This window comes from Phaethon aethereus (assembly GCF_964289735.1).
Source record: "Phaethon aethereus genome assembly, chromosome: 26".
NCBI classification, from domain to species: domain Eukaryota; kingdom Metazoa; phylum Chordata; class Aves; order Phaethontiformes; family Phaethontidae; genus Phaethon; species Phaethon aethereus.
This window is the reverse complement of record NC_138602.1, coordinates 4,486,340-4,502,227: the sequence shown is the minus strand read 5'-3', so window position 1 is coordinate 4,502,227 and position 15,888 is coordinate 4,486,340. Positions and strand designations below refer to the sequence as shown.

At 47.7% G+C, this 15,888-nt stretch overlaps 2 protein-coding genes across 2 annotated transcripts in view; both read right to left on the bottom strand.

Annotated features, from left to right (window-relative positions):
* CRTC1 (CREB regulated transcription coactivator 1) overlaps positions 1-591 on the bottom strand; it is a gene marked incomplete at both ends in the record, with an annotated part of 42,958 nt that extends 42,367 nt beyond the window's left edge. Inside the window, one exon of the mRNA XM_082010918.1 lies at positions 466-591. Within this exon, the coding sequence (XP_081867044.1) occupies positions 466-591 (126 nt within the window). The remainder of the gene's footprint in view (positions 1-465) is intronic.
* Positions 592-11,040: 10,449 nt separating this feature from the next.
* On the bottom strand, positions 11,041-13,224 carry LOC309413748 (kelch-like protein 26). The gene has a single exon (XM_082010948.1). The coding sequence runs from the start codon at positions 13,218-13,220 to the stop codon at positions 11,643-11,645; it is 1,578 nt and encodes a 525-aa protein (XP_081867074.1). The 5' UTR covers positions 13,221-13,224; the 3' UTR covers positions 11,041-11,642.
* Positions 13,225-15,888: the final 2,664 nt, after the last annotated feature.

Genomic DNA, 15,888 nt, shown 5'->3' with positions numbered 1-15,888 from the left:
CGACCCTGCCCCGGGGCAGAGTCCCCCCCTCCCGTCCCACGGTGGGGACCGGGGACGCCACCCCCGCCAGGCCCTGCCCCGGGGCCCCGCGGAGCGCACCTGCCCCCGCCGCCCCGGCCTGTCCCGCCTGGCGGCAGGTGCCGCTCTCCGGAGGATGCTCCGGCCCGCGGCGGGCCCCGGGGGGCGCGGGCCGGGCCCGGTGCCGGGGAAACGGGGCGGGAGGGGGGGGGAAGGGTCGTGGGGGGGCGGTGCGCGGCCCCCCGCCCCGCGCCGAGGGCACCGCCCGCCCCCGCGAGGGGGCGCTGCCCGCCGCCCCGCCCGCCGCGCGCCGCCGCTGCCCCCGGGCCGGGGGGCGTCGCGGGGGGCGCCGCCCCTCCTCCCCCCCTCCCCCGCCCGCCTCCGCCCGGGGCGCGCGCTCCGGGCGGCGGCGGGGGCGCGCGCGGGCGGGCGGCTGCACCGGCTCACCCGGTGGGCGCGGGTCAGGCTCAGGTCCTTCATGACCTCCTCGAAGGCCGCCGTCTCCTCCGCCTGCTTCTGGTTGTGCAGCGCGATCTTCTCGCTGAATTTCCGCGGGTTGTTCGAGGCCGCCATCTTCCCCCGTCCGCATCCCCCTCCCCGCGCCGGAGGGGGCGAGGCGCATGCGCCTGGCGGGCCGGCCGGGCGGGCGGAGGGGCTGCAGGGCGCCTGCGCGGCGCCGGGCGCGGGGCGGGAGGGGGCGGCGAGGGGGCGGAGGAGCGCATGCGCGCGGCCGCCGGCGGCGCGCCTGCGCGGCGGAGGGGCTTCCCCCGTCGACGTGCGTGCGGAGGGGGCGCGCGGCGCGCAGGCGCGGTGCCGCCCGGGCACCCTGAGGCGCCGGCGGGCCCGGTGTCCCCGGCGCTTTCGTTGTCGTCTCTCGGAGGAGGGGGCGGCCCTCTTGGGACCGCGGCATCCCCCTCCGGAGCTTGCGGGCCTCCCCGCCTCTGTGCTGCCCAGGCCCTGGGGCAGGCCCCGCGCCTCAGGGCGCTTCCCGCCGAACCGCGGCGCGGTCCTGAGCGTCGTCTCGGGTGCGCTCCGGGGCGCAGCCAGCAGGCCTGGCCGCGGAGCCAGGCTTGAAGGGGGGAGGGGGGGGGGGTTCGAGTGTCCCTCCGTAAGCAAAGTCCTTACCCTGCAGAGGGTAAATCCAAATCACTAAAAAGCCAGGTATTTTTTAACCAGCAGATTTTAAATCTCAATTTTACTTTATTTTGGTCTAAATTTAGTTACAGAGAGGTTAGTAGGCTTGTTTCAGAGGGGTTTCCCCCTCCACCTCAGAAAATGGAGCGGGGAGAATTTCCTGAACAAACCAGTTGCCCCAGCACCTCACACAGAGCAGGCTGGGCCCTGCTGAGGCACGAGGTGACAAAGATAGCCAGCTCCTATTCCTCCCCCAGCCCCGCGCCAGCGGGGAGAGAAAGGGAGAGGAAAACAAGCTACAAAATCATTGGCAAGTCTTCCAAGATGAGCAGGAATTCCTACTCTGCGATTGCTCTCTCTGCCCGCGAGGTAAGACACGTGAAGCTACAAGACAGGCGATACCTGTACAGTGGAAATCTAGTACCAAGATATTTCTGGGAAAGGTTTAGGAATTGGGAAAGTCTCCCGTTTTCCTGGTCCATTTAGGTGCGTTGTACAGCAAAGCAGAAGATGCTACCACAGCTCCGTTCTGAACTATGCTGAAGAGAACGGTCCAGTCTTCCCCCACAAGCACGTCCTCCACTGCCAAATTCCTGCGAGCGCAGCCAGCTCCAGCTTTCTCCCTCTCCGGCAGTGTTCTGCATAGGCAGACGTCTTCCCAGTGAACCCCAACTCTACGTCAACACCACCAGAGACTTGTTCCCCCTCCCCAAGGAGTCGGGGACCTCGGCTGACACAGCCGGCGATGCGTGTGGGACGCAGCGTATCTGTCACGGGGACGCGATGACAGGCAGAGATGACCCTGCTGGGTGTGAGCGGGCAGTTCGAGGGAGTAGAGCCGTTTCGAAACACAAGCTTAGGCTGCTAAGCCATTGATTCCAGCTGTGTTAACATCAGATGGGTGCAAAGCACTGTGATATGCAGGACACACGCATTAGGCAGTAATAAATCCTGACAGTACTGTTTCCCAACACCCACACATTGCCCTTTACAGTTTCTTTTTTTTACAAAGCAACGGAGATAAAGTGGACACTCTCCTTTTTGTGGTGCATCGCTCTGCCCCTGAGCTGTGCTTACTCCAGTAACCAAATCCCATCATGGTTGAACTATCAAAGAAATTAGACTCTGCTCTAACTTCCACTACTGATCACCTTTGGGGCCTTGGTTCAGTCCATTTACCAATCATTAATAAGCATTTTCTGCCCACATAAAAACAAGAGATTATAATTATCCACCGCTGCAAGGCTGTTAGAGATGGATGGATGAAACTCAGTTCAGCAACTGTCAGGATTAGTATCAGCCATACAGTCACGTCCTACTCTAAATTCTAGTTGCCAACTTGCACGTAAAGTTTATAACATAGTATGAGATACCATCGCAGAAAACAGAGCTGGGGCTTAAGAGATCATCCAGGCCCTGGCAGGATCAGCCATTCCTCTATCATTCCTGACAGATGTTAGTCTAACCACTTCTTGCATTTTTCACCAGGAATAAACAACCGGCACGCATATTCAGTTAAATACCCTCTAGCTGTGTACATGAGCAGCATATGCCCTGCAAAATTGGCCTGTCACGCTAAAAGCATATAAATCATAAAGATTTAACACTAAGATACCTATTATCCACATTGGTTTTGCTCGAGAAGCGAGACGATGATAAATAATTTGTTGAGTTATCCTGGGTTTAATACCATAGGTGGTAGTATCAAACATCTAGAGACCCAGCTGCCGCTCTGCCTCTTCTATAGCACCAAAAGATAAAGCCCTTAAGATGAAACTTGATAAATTTTCCCCTCTTGGATCTCCTGAGATTGAAGGGAGTGAAATCTCCCCTCCGATGGCTGCTCCTGCTCGTGGTTCGCAGGCAAGGAACACAGATGGCCAGGGAGGCGCGGGGGGTTACAACTTCCTCCCTTAAGACGACTCCCTTTTTTTATTGTTTCGCCTGTGCAGCTTTATCAGATTGAATTCCAGTGTGGAACCTGGACCCTGCTTCTGTTCTTAAACTCTCCGATTTTAAAACAGTTTGCGTAACAAACTTCTCTTCAGTACAACATTTGTGATTGCCGAGTTGCTTCTGGAATTTCTCACCCACTCACAGCTCCATGTTTTGTGCTGTGGGTGGATCTGAATGGCTGCTAAGTGCATGACCTAGCAGACAATGTAAATCTTGACTGCATTAAGGCATTGGCAAGGAGACATTTTAGACGGGTGCCAGGTTTCCTTCTTCCTCCACCAAAGGAGATATGCCATGCCTTTGACAAAATGATGAGCTCATACCGTAAGTATTATTTATGTCTCCTGCCGTCTTCACCTTGAGCACATATGGAGCCATGTGAGAACAACCTGATCTCACTAGAAAGCTGTGATGGGATCCCCTGAGACAGCAGCTCTATCTCCCCCAGCCTTCCAGACGTGTTACAGAAAAGTTTCTTGTAACTGAGAAATGAGAGCTTTGCTCCGAAGCAAACCAAGAGTCACTGGAGGACCGGGCTGTTGTGTTCACATCTGCTTTTGTTGCAAACAGCTCCTTACCGAGCAACCTGCAGCTTCTTAGAGCAGATGCGGCCGAGAGCAAGCGGGTTGCAGGGAGGAGGTTGTGTTTACTTCTCCCGTGTTTGTTATCCTCCAGGTCCTCTGGAATTGCTCTGGCAGATGAGATCCGGCTACTTCCGTATTCTCCCTTAGAGGCTTCAGAGGAAGGTGTGAGGTTGAACAACTTACACAACAGCAGACAGCATGAGCTTGTACCTGGATCGACAAATAAGCTGACTTTTTTTGCCGACAGACACAAAGATTTTGATCTGTCACACTTCCTACTTAATGTTCCTGTTGACGTTCCCATTATCCTCAGAGAAGAATATCCTGTGAAGTCCACAGACTCCCTAGTTCCAACGCTATTTTGAACCGAGCTGTGCTTTCAGTGAGAAAACATTCTCTTGTTTCACTTGAAATTTGTGACCATTTTTTTTTCATTTCAGATATCCTTGTTTCCAGAGAGCAGATAAAAGCACCCGAATTACCCTCTCTACACCGTTCGTCAAACCAACTCGCGGTCACACAGAGCGCCTAGTTCTGCTCTCTATACCAATATTCCCTTGTCATCCTGCCAGTTTAGTTTCTTTACCGTTCCCTGTAAATTCTAAAATTACAGAAAGCAAGCAAACGCTGACTGCTAAAAGATATTATTCTCATTTCTACCAGTCGTATCTTCTGGTGCTCTGAAATACTTTGGCAACCACACAGAGGATTCTGTTACGGTTATTTTTCCCAGCATCAAGGCTTGGCTTCACGCCACACTGAAGCAAGAAGTATTCCCATGATGCTAAGGTGATGCGGTGAGCCGATAAAGCGGCAGCCACTTTATGTCTTTCCAAAGATAACACTTGGGTGGTAGGCAAAGTATTCTATGCGGGTATATTCACAGTCAGCACTAACAAGTGAGGCACCAGTAAGAATCGTGCGCTTTATCAAAACAAACAGGAAACCGGGAAATACTTTTTTACCACTAAGAGATTACACCATTGCAAATCCAACTGTAGATCAGACAGAGAAGCACATCAGAGAGCAAGATGTTTCCTTCCATAGCCTTCTGTCAAATCCAAGTTCAGAGAATTTGGTGATATTCTATATATAAAGTAGCAGAAAATATTTTCTTTTTAAATCTTCAGTTTCAGAGACGTGCGCTAAAGGGGTCACAAGTAACAGATTATAAAGCCAAAGTTTTTTACAGACGTTTCCCAGGCGCTCAGGTATAACAAAACAGCTAAGGGGTAGGCAACAATCCCAGGCGTGAAACTGCCCAAGGATCAGGCCTTGTCCTGCTCTCTCCTACTAAGCTCGAGAAGAAATACAAAGCAGCAGAAAGACAATACTGTGAACCATTTGCTTCAACTGTGGCTAGTAGGCTCCACAGAGTTAACTACCTGCCTGCTCCTCTGGTTCACGTCCCAGGGCAAAACCACGCTCTGCTATTTCCGTGCCTTAGGACAGATGTTTACTTACGAGTTAAAGGCTTGATTGTCATGCTGAAAGTATTAAAAAAAAAAAAAAAAAAATCTAAGGGCGAAGGAGAATTCAGTGTGGGGGTTCTTTTTGCAGGTACAGGTAATTTCTGTGTGAAAACCTGATGAACAGTGAGATAAACATGCCAGCCAAATTCGGGCACCTCCTGAGCTTCAATCGTTTCACTCTCAGTAAAGGAGGAGCATCGCAGAAAGTCGATTTCTCAGCAGGAGACTAAGCAACCACCACAGCAGTCCCTTTTTTGTGGCTTTGGGGACTGAACTGCTCTCTTTGCCTGACGCACACCGATTTCATTTGCACACCAGATGAACAAGGTGTGCCAACGCAGCACAGGTTACGTCTCACAGCTTTACTGGGACAGGAACAGCGACGTGCCCTCGCAGAAAAGCGTTTCTTCTATGATGCATGCATGCTTGCAAACTGGTTTGTACCTGCAAAGTAAAAGCCCCTCCTTTTTCCCTCCCTCGTCCTGCTACCAAAGCAAAACAAGCTGCACTGATAAACCTACTGAACGGGACAATTCAACAGGGGTGAAATTAATCTTATTTTTTTCAGGGACACTGGCAGATTTCTCTTGCAAAGTCTGTAGTGCGGATCCGTAGCCATTTCAAGGCTGCAATTCAGCACAGCACAACTTTAAACGCGGTATTTTGCTGAAATGGGGTATAACCACTACGTGTACATTTAACAGCAAACTCCACGCTGGACTGAAATACCATCTTAAGCGCCTCACAGAACAGGGTGCCTTGTGCTGCTTGCAAGCCTCTGGGCTTTGCAGATGAAGGATCTGAAGCCTCGTGAAAAGTGCATTTCTAAGAAGTTCCTTTCGGGCCCCTCGGATAGCAGCAGCGAGTCATTCACTCGAACTCTAATTGCTGTCCTGAAAAAGCCTCAGAAGGAACTGTTTTTCAACTTGTTTTTCACTGTGAAAATGGGAGGTTCTCCACTGCAAGCTATAAGCCTTCAGCTGAAAACCTGCCGAACATCTGGCCTGGGATCAAGGTTCGCTTTGATGGTCGTTCATGGTACAAGGGGTGGACACGTGTCTAGGTTAATACCACCAACAGCAGCAGGAAGGATAGGGTCCCTCATCCTTCCTCCCCTTACCCGCAGCGTAACTGCACCAGCTGCGATCCGACGGAACGCGCCAGGCCTGCAGGAGGACTCCGATGCCCCGGGGAAAAGCGCCAAGCACGGTGCAGCCCCACGGAAAGCTGAGGAAGGCTGTAGGCTGGGACAGCTGCCCTAGCCTGCACCACTCATGGGCAAACACACACGTGCTCGCGCGTGGGGAGCGCCTCTGCTCATCCGAGGACTCAGCCTGTCCCCCTTCGGGGGATACGCTCCGCTTTTCTTCCTAAGAAATAGCAAGTACGTGCGTTTGGCGTAAGGAAGCTTTCATCACGCAAGAACCCCGAAGCATGCAAAATTAGGGTCCAGACACGCTATCTGCACCGCAGGGCAAATTTCTCTCTTCCAAACCTCAGTGAAATTTGTACATTCCTTCTAAATCCAGTTGTAAACCGCTATCCTTAAGGCACTAATACTGAATGCAAGTATTGATACCGCCAAAGAGTAAATCTGCATCCATAAGGAGGATCGCGTGTTTAAAGATGACCCCAGGCCACAGTGGGAGGGGGAGGGAACAAAAAAAAAAGGGAGGCTGCATTTAAAGCTAATAATTGCAAACTTTGTAGGGAGACACAGATTAGAAGCCCGATTACAAACATCAGATAACCATATGTAAAAAACTTTTTAGTACATTTTTCAAAGCATTGTGACCGGAAGATATACATCAAAAATATTAAACTCAGCTAAAAGGATAAATTCTGCTCTAGGTACTCCAGTGTTAATGTAGTGTGACTCCAGTGACTTCAAAGGAATTGCTCCAGATATGAAGCAGTGTAGCCAGAAGCAGACTGGCTGGTAGCCTGCATAAACAAGCAAAAAAGATTTTCTTTTTTTAAGAAGCCATACAAACTAGTTCTAGCTAATTACGTGACAGGGGCCTGGGTGTGAAATAGCAATTGCAAAGCCTCGGCAACCGAACCAAGAAGCTTTGATTTGCTCCCTACAGCTTATAAAACCTTTTGAAAACTTTTGCTCCAACAGCTTTCCTGCTTTCCGTTGCAAACTGCACACGCTACTCCAGTGCTGCCCTCCTGCAGGCCCCCACCATCGCTCTCTACTAGATCTTTACCCTTTTCTTACAATCTGAGGCTAATTTCAGGTTGAACAGCTAAACCAGCAGCTGTTTCCAGGCAGAAAGCACATTTCATGTTCATTTTATGGAACGTTCAATGTTGGAGCAGTTGAAATCGTACCCACCCCACAAATAAATTTTAAAACTTCTCCGTGAAACTCCCTAAAGTTGAAGTATTAAACTGAAAAGTGCCAAACTTGTGTTACTGAAACTCAGTTATTAGCTTGGAATGAGAAAGAAAAGTTCTGGAGTCTGTGGGATGATACTGTGCCTACTCACTGTTAAAATGCGGAGTAGAATCTAAGCTGTCTCTGTAAAAAACAACCTGAAGGGAGAGATGTCTATATGATATATATAGAGAGAGATATATATATGCTCCCAGGTGAAATTCAAGATCGCTGAGCCCTCTTAGGAAGGCAACGCTAGCCGGCTCTGCTCCCTCACTCGCCTGACATGCCAACACACCCAGGCTAGACTGTAAATTTATTCAGCCACATTAACTTTTCCTGGTCCTTAAGTCACAAGTGATGAAATCTCATTCATTTATGCAAGCAACTGGAAGATTTATTGTAAATAAAGTTCTGCACATTACACAACCGGCTAAAAATCATAATTAGAGTTGCACTGGGAAACATGTTTTATTTATTCTGACAGTAGTCTGGCTTCAATAATCCTAGCATGATAAATGTCCCTAAAGTTTGCAGAGTTTCAGCAACTAAAGACCTTATCACAGACATGGAAGTGGAAACGTCTGACTAGGTTTGATGTGGCTTACAAGAGGTCCCGAGCAGTTCTGTTGCATAGCATCATTTTAAATCAGCACCAGGGTACTAGGAGCTAGTGGGAGCGCCTTCATTCGTTGTAAATCAAAGAAATGAAATTCTCCGCTGCTATTAAACTTCCAAGACCTCGGTACGAACGCGAGGACACGTCTGCGCGAATTAGCGGGGTTCTAGGATAGGGAGACATGACAGTCGGATTGCCGAGCCGACAGACCCTCTGGAAAAGGGTCAATGACACCAATAATCGGATGCAGACATTCCCCATCTCTAGCTATTCTGCACCCTGCCAAGAGTTCTAGGGCTTTCTTTCTTTATAGTTTTAAGTACAATTTCAGGCCCATAAAACATCAGAGAAGACAGAAGCTATTATCCCGGCCACGACAGGAGTCCCTAATGGGACATGCATACTCTGCAAATACCTAGAACTAATGATGCTGTGCTTTTACTATTCCCCATCTGTTCAAGGGTATTTTAAAATGTACCAAATCAGGTTTACCCCTATAATGTTTATTGCTGCTCTGAGACTAATAAATGACTCCGAGTGCAATCAAACGTTTATCTGGCTTTGCTCATTCCTGAAGAGGAGAGGAGCCCGGTCCATTTGCTTTTCATGCAGGACATCCTGTAAAGTGTTTTCTGCAACCCAGCCACGGAGCACCATCACTTAGATGCTTACGTGAAGACCCTCATCTAGCAGTCAAGGTGTTGCAATACAGCGAAAGAATCAAACCCGTTTATTTTCAGAATAACGGACAGGTTATGCACCGAACAGCCCAGAGCCACAAGTACGTACTTCACAGGGTAAAACAAACTTCATTATCAATATGGATGATACGCACTTCCACAAACAGTCAGTCTCTGCTAAATTTAGAACAGCTAGAATATTTCTAGGGAACACCATGAAAAATAATTATTTATATTGCTATAAAAAGAACATTCCAGTAACAAAGAGAGGTGGTGCACAGCAGGGCTCTGTCGCAAGTCTCAGTGAAAGAGTCTGGAAACCCTTCCCAGCTCCCGCTCCACAGTGCCAGGGAATGGGAATGCGGGTACCAGGCTAGTTTGCCACATGGCAGGCAACACTCGATCTGTTTATTAAATACAGTTACAGAACGGCTTTGTGTATCCTCCTATCTGCAAAGCCACCATTCCAAAATGAATGAATACAGAGGTTAAGTTTGTTTTTGCAAGGTTGACCTTAAAAGTGAGACCAAACACGCTTTGTCATTTTTTCAAGGATTTTTCTTTTTTCCCCCTTTTACCCTCCCAACGCACACACGTACCTTAGAAGCTTGAAGTGCAAAATAAAGCACGGTTTCCTTATGAAGAGATGCCAGCCGTGGTCATTGCATGGGCTCTCCGGTCATCTGATGTGGTGTGGCTTGTGAGCACTACAGCTGCACGTTCAGAAAAACTCGGTTATTAGAGAACGCCCAAACCGTCAATTGCTGCCACAGAAATAGTTTTGGTAGGAAAATTTAAATAAAATAGGGAAGAATACTTAAGTATTTCAGGAAGGCAGTGATGAAGGAATGACACACTCATAAGAGGATTAATCGTATTCTGCAAATAGGAAAGCAAGTAACCTTCCATTTGTTACTAACCTAAGCAAGTACGCTTTTCATAAACATATGGAAGCATTAAAAAACAAAAATCCATTCTTTTGTGACTTTGAAGCTCGTATCGAGTTACATTTCATCCTTTCAAAATTTGGTTGTTATCTGCCAAGACTGTTCTGCAGTGTTTCTAGCTTCTATGCCAGACCAAATGAACAGAGAATGGAGTAAATTAACTGCCTCAGAGCTAGAAAGCGGAGATTGCCCACTGACTTCGGCACACTATACAACAACAAGTACTTTTCATTAATTTATTATTGGCAAACCAGCAAATAGATAGGAACAGATGAAACATGTGTCATTTTATCTAAAATTTAGAATGCAGAGCTTAACTGAGGAGCACGTGCCCTCACCGTATCCTATCCAAAGGTGCTTTGATTTCATTATTAGAGAAAAATATCTTTAAGTGAATCTGAGGTATGGAGTTCATGCTTCACACAGACCTGATCAATGATTCATTAGCAAAACAGACATTATATATTGCCTCTAAAGGTTACAGCACAGTATTTATTTAACAGCAGAATGCAACAATTTCTCTAAAAAGACGACTGCATACATCAAAATCAAATTTATACAGGTACAAAACAAAGCCCTTGAAACAGAATACCTGATAAAAGGAGAAACTTTCAATTCATTAATCAGTCAAATTAATTAGAAAAAATGGCTTGGAGGAAAGGAAAGTTCAGGAAGTAACAGTATTCTGTGCAATAAACACAGATTTTACAAAAATGACAGAGTCATCTTGAAATTAATCTCTTGATTTAAAATACCCACTGGCAACACCACCAAAAAAAGCCCAACATTCCACTTAGACTTCCATCATATTATGATGCCAGGTATCTTATTTACAAATCAAGGGAGAAAACCTTCAAGCATGAACAGGTAGCACCCACCTCCTTTATAAAAAGAGTTTGGATGAACGCGTATTGGTGGAGCGACTGGAAAGGCAAAGGCAGCGGGGTCCTAAACCAGAAACTCGGGGTGCTCTCTGCTTTAGTGGGTCAGCCCAGACAATCAGCTGCAGAGCTCTTATTGCCAGTAAAGCCAAAGAAATTTTTGGCCGTTATAACAAAAATCATGCCCGCTTATATGTAATCAAGTTATCAACATGGCTTTAGCGTCACCACCTCTGGATGTCCCAATAAAGGGAGAATTTCTGGACTAGAATATCATGCTGCTATCTGGAGGGGGTGAGGAAGGGATCTGGAAGTGCAGTGCAACCCAAGCAACGAAGAACTGACGGAGACCAGAGGTGTGCAGGGATAAATATTCCCCTTTCAGGAAGGGGGGAAAAAATAAAGTCACCTTTGAAAAGAAAGAATATGCTTTCATAATCCAAGCACCTGAGCTCTTCTAGATCCCGCTGTCCCTTTATTGCTTCTGGAGGTCAGTATGTTATACAGGTTTTGGTTTTTTTGTTTGCTAAAAAACAACAAAGCGACATACAATGATTTTTGGAGCTATTAATAAAAATCACACCTGAACTCTTTTAAACATACCACAGTACTTAGTTACTCCTGAGCTGTCAATGTTTGCAATGTCTAACGTTGTTAAAAACATGAAAAGTAGGCAAAATGCACCCCCCATCAAAAAAAAAAAAAAAGAGAGAAAAAAAAAGATAAAAGCTTTTTCCAGCTGTAACATCTGTTAAGTCTAACTAGCTGACAAGTGCTTCTGATGAAACACGCTTGCCAGAACACTACGTAAGAGGAGGAGGGACTTTATGGAGGAGGGAACGCAAGCTATTTTTCTCCTTCCCTCACCCACAAAATGCACAATACCATTTGCAAACAACAAAAACACCACAGCATCCTGATAACATGCAACAGGAGGTGATTTCACGGGCCGACGCAGTCGCGCGTGGTTACCTCTGGGTCGTTACCTGCGGTAGTATAACAGGAGCACATGCTATCCCAGCAAAAGATTCTGGAAAATGTAGGTCCCTTTCCCATTCATCAGTTTCTGTGTTATACACCTGCACAATGCTCGTAACATTGTTCAGATGCCAATTGTACCCTCCTACAATATAAATCTTTTTTTCGAGTAAACAACAGCCAGCTTCCGACTGACCTGCACGCATAGGGCTCACCGTTGTCCATTGGTCTGTTTCAGGCACATAATATTCCACAGCCAGAACATCAAAACAACGGTCAACATGGTCCATGCGGCCTCCCAGAGCGTAAATCCTATTATTTGCACTGACCATGGCATGCAGAACTCTGGGTTCGTTCATTGGGGTTTTAAACTCCCACTGATCCACAGCAGGGTCGTAACAGTGCAGGGCCTTTTTATCTTCCACCGAAATGCCGTACCCACCTGATATATACAGTTTGTCTCCTACCGTGGCTCCAGCATGCCCCCACGTCCTGCGTTTCAGGGAGCACACGTAAGTCCACTCGTTATTTTTGGGGCAATACTTCTCTACGGAGGCCAAGCTCCCCGACCGGTTCCTCCCACCGGTGGCATACACCATGCCGTGGAGGACGTTGAGTTGGAACTGGATCCTGCTCTCCTGCATGGCCTGGATGCGCAGCCACTGGTTCAGGTGCGGATCGTAACGGTAGCAGATATCCACAGCTCCCTCGCCGCTCCGGTACTGCAGGTGCTGCCCTCCTACGATGTAGACAAAGTTGTCGAGCACGGCCACGCAGGAGTGGCTGCTGCCCACCTCCATTTCCGTCAGCTCCTTGAACTGGCGCACGCTGGCATCCGGCAGGTAGTAGACTTTGCAGCTCACAGTGCGGTCGTTATCGGTGTAGGGAGTGCCGCCGAAGGTGATGAGGGACAGAACATCCGAGCGGATGGTGGTCCGAGGGGACTGCATCTCGTGCTGACGGAAGGGCAGGATCTGGTAATTGAACGCTTCCAGCAAATACTGCCGGCACAAGACATCTTCCACCATGATGTCCAAGGTCTGGACACTGTCCACCAGCTCCGAGGACTTCATCAGCGGGAAGCGGATGTGGCAGAGGACCTGGCTGGCATTGGCACGGCGGGTTGGGTCATACTGCAGCCAGCGGACAGCAGCACGGAAGAGGTCTATTTCACTGCAGCTTTTCAGCTTATTGCTCTGCAAGAAGAAAACAAGGCGCTCCAGCGGCAGGTGGAGGAAATCCTCTTCTTCAGAGATCTGGAGGAAATGCCGAAATGTGAATGCATCTACCGATTCCTTCAAGGATGCGAGGCTAAAGGTGGTGGCCATCTGCCCGATATTAAGACACGTTTCTACGCTCATGGCAGACTTCAGAAATTCTTCGCAGAGCTCCACGACAGGCACCATTTGGAGGAAGACAGCAGCTCCCAGCACATCCTGAATACAGTCAAGATCAAGAGTCACTTCAGCACTGTACGCGAAGTCTATTATGTGTTTCAGTCCTTTTGCAGATACACCTTTCAGTTCGATCACATCTTGGCTGGCTTCTCTCATCCCGCCTGTGAACATCGCCCTGGAGGTCAAAAACACAAACAAAAATTTTCCCCTCTCTAAAAGACATGTAAAAAGATGTATCACTTCAGAATTTTATTTTTTCAAGCATACTGATTCTGTTAAGGAGGATGGGGAAGGGGGAGAATAAATGAAGGCTAAATCTCTAAAAGGCATGAGAAATTGGAGTATGCAACTACTTACATAAAGCCTGCATAATCAGTGCACTAAGAAGTAATATTCAGCTATCAGAAAGTTAAATTTTTCAATACTGGCAGCATAAATAGGAGCGCACCACGGCACACGGCTTCAAGAAGTAGGAAGGGCTACCAGAGCAGGGAGCGTAGTGCACTGGACACCAACGAATCCATGATACTCAACAGCCAAAGGATACAACGGGATCTGCACCAGCAGAGGTTGGTAACCATACCCTAAGGAGTTTAAGTATGCAGGATCTGTGAGCACAAAGAAAGAATACATTTCGGAAGACACTGTGTTTAGCAGGTCTGGAATCCTCTGAGCTTGCCGGCAGCACTGCCTTTAGGCAAAGATTTCAGTTAGCCCATTATATCGTGGGCTACCTATGAAATGGCTTAAATATGGCAGATGCAGCACGTCTTATGAACAGCTTTGGTAATCACAACAGAACCTCCCCTCCAAGCTTCATTCCCAACACCTTAAGAAAACAGGAGTTGCAGCCACTTCAGAAAACGTCTGTCATGTTGCAGTACAACGGCAGGGGGCTAACAGGCAATTAAAAAAAAAAGGAAAAAGAAAAAGATTTTGTTACAGCACAGCTGCAAGCACATCAGTTGACCAGGCCACGTAGAGATTAGGCCCTAGATCACCTCCTTGGGAGGCTTCTAAATTCCACAGGAAGCACATACCACGCCAAGGACTGTGCACAGACATCTCGTAAACCACTCTTCTAGAGCGCTGCTGCATTTCCCAGCTACGGGGCCTGTGGGCGTGATGGGGACATAACTGCACATTTGGTTTTTTATACGTTTACATTAAATTTCAGCAGTTTTTGTTATATATGGGTAGCTCGGGGGCAAAGGTTTGCGCTCTGTGTAGCGGTCAACAAGCAGTAGCAGAGCCGTTCTGGAGAAGCCAAAGTCAAAACAGGTTGCTGGAAGAACTGTAACACGGAGTTTCACCATTCGCTGCCATTGTACACACATCACAGCGAGGCTACAGACCGTCATACCAAAGACCTTTTAAACTGCTGGCTGGTTTTTTTAAACTGTTGGGCTGGTTTTTCCACCATCGATAACCTCTTTTCCATTGGAAAGGTAAACTCACTGCAAAGGCACGGTGTCATTAGAGCTGCCTTCGGAAGCTGCAGTGACTCTAAGGTACAAGTCAGTCAGAAAAAATGCTGAACAGACCCTGCTCTTCCGCATCCACACAGGAATGAAGGAATATCTTGGGAACACTGTCAAAAGACAGGACTTCCAAGTTTCCTGTCCAAACCAGGCTAGAAAATCTGCTGCCGTCCAGCATAAACCCAAGAAATCCTAAATGACCTAAATAAGGAAATACCTGCATATGAAATCAGCTTTCTGTAACCGAGAATACTCTGTAACCAGGAATACTGTTCGCAATTATTTGTCCATATAGCAGATGAGAGCATTCTGCTAAAATCCCCTTGCGTATCCCATGTCACAGAACAGCGTGCTGCCCTGATCCCTTGCCCCAGAGGATATGCAGACATATGTGTACTCATGCGTTAGCTATACAGAGCTGAACGTGCATAAGGAAAGAAAAGCATTATTGTTGCTGTGATGAAGACAAATCATCAAATAGAATGCAATTCCTTTAAAAAGTGTTACGGTTCTAAAATGCTGATTATATAAATGCCTCGATTTCACTCTTTTCCCTCACCCCTTCTGCATAAAAACAGAGTATTTTCAAAAGCTAGATTATTCTGCCATTGTTCCCCAGGACAGCCTTCCTTAGCACCACAGAAGTTATAACAAGAAACCTACTCAGCAATTATATTTCGACAGTGAAAACACACTAGCAGTGGCACTGCACACAGCATTTATGAATACAAATAGTGCTATTAGCATTTGGTGGGAGATCAGCGCCATCATTAATTGCATGCCTGTTAGGGAGAGTGATAAGCTTGGAAGGTTTATGTTACCAAAGGGAGAGAGAAGGGAACAGCCTAGAAAATATGTGTGTACATAAGCCAGACATCATTAGAGCAGCTGAAGAAATGGGTGAAGGGATACAGGAGATACGCCAAGGGACACTGAAGTCCCTTGCTCTTGGTTACCTGCTCAGCAAACCAGTCTGCTCAGGTCAGGAAAGAACCTAGACGTCAAGGGTTGCAAACCCCGCTGAACAGCCCTTCCCCATCCTTACTTGCTATGACGTGCAGTCCAGAACAACACCCAACTCAAGTTCTCTGCTGTTTTGAACCTTCCCCATTGCCTCCAGCATGCCCCTCGCTTGATGCTGCTACCAGTGCTGCCAGAAAAGATCCCTAACTCAAAAGAGAAGTCATTCCAAGTCAGAGAACCATTACAAAGGAGTTTGACAGAGGCAAGATGCATGAACACATATTTTTGCTTAAGACTGAATTTCCTGCTCTGCAACTGGCTCACTCTGCATTAATTTGGCTGAGAAAACTCATCTCCGTGCTTCAGTTTTCTACCCACACAAGATGGGACAATTC

Excerpts from the sequence above, each read along its gene's own strand:
- LOC309413748 (XM_082010948.1), bottom strand. The coding sequence starts at position 13,220 with ATGTTCACAGGCGGGATGAGAGAAGCCAGCCAAGATGTGATCGAACTG.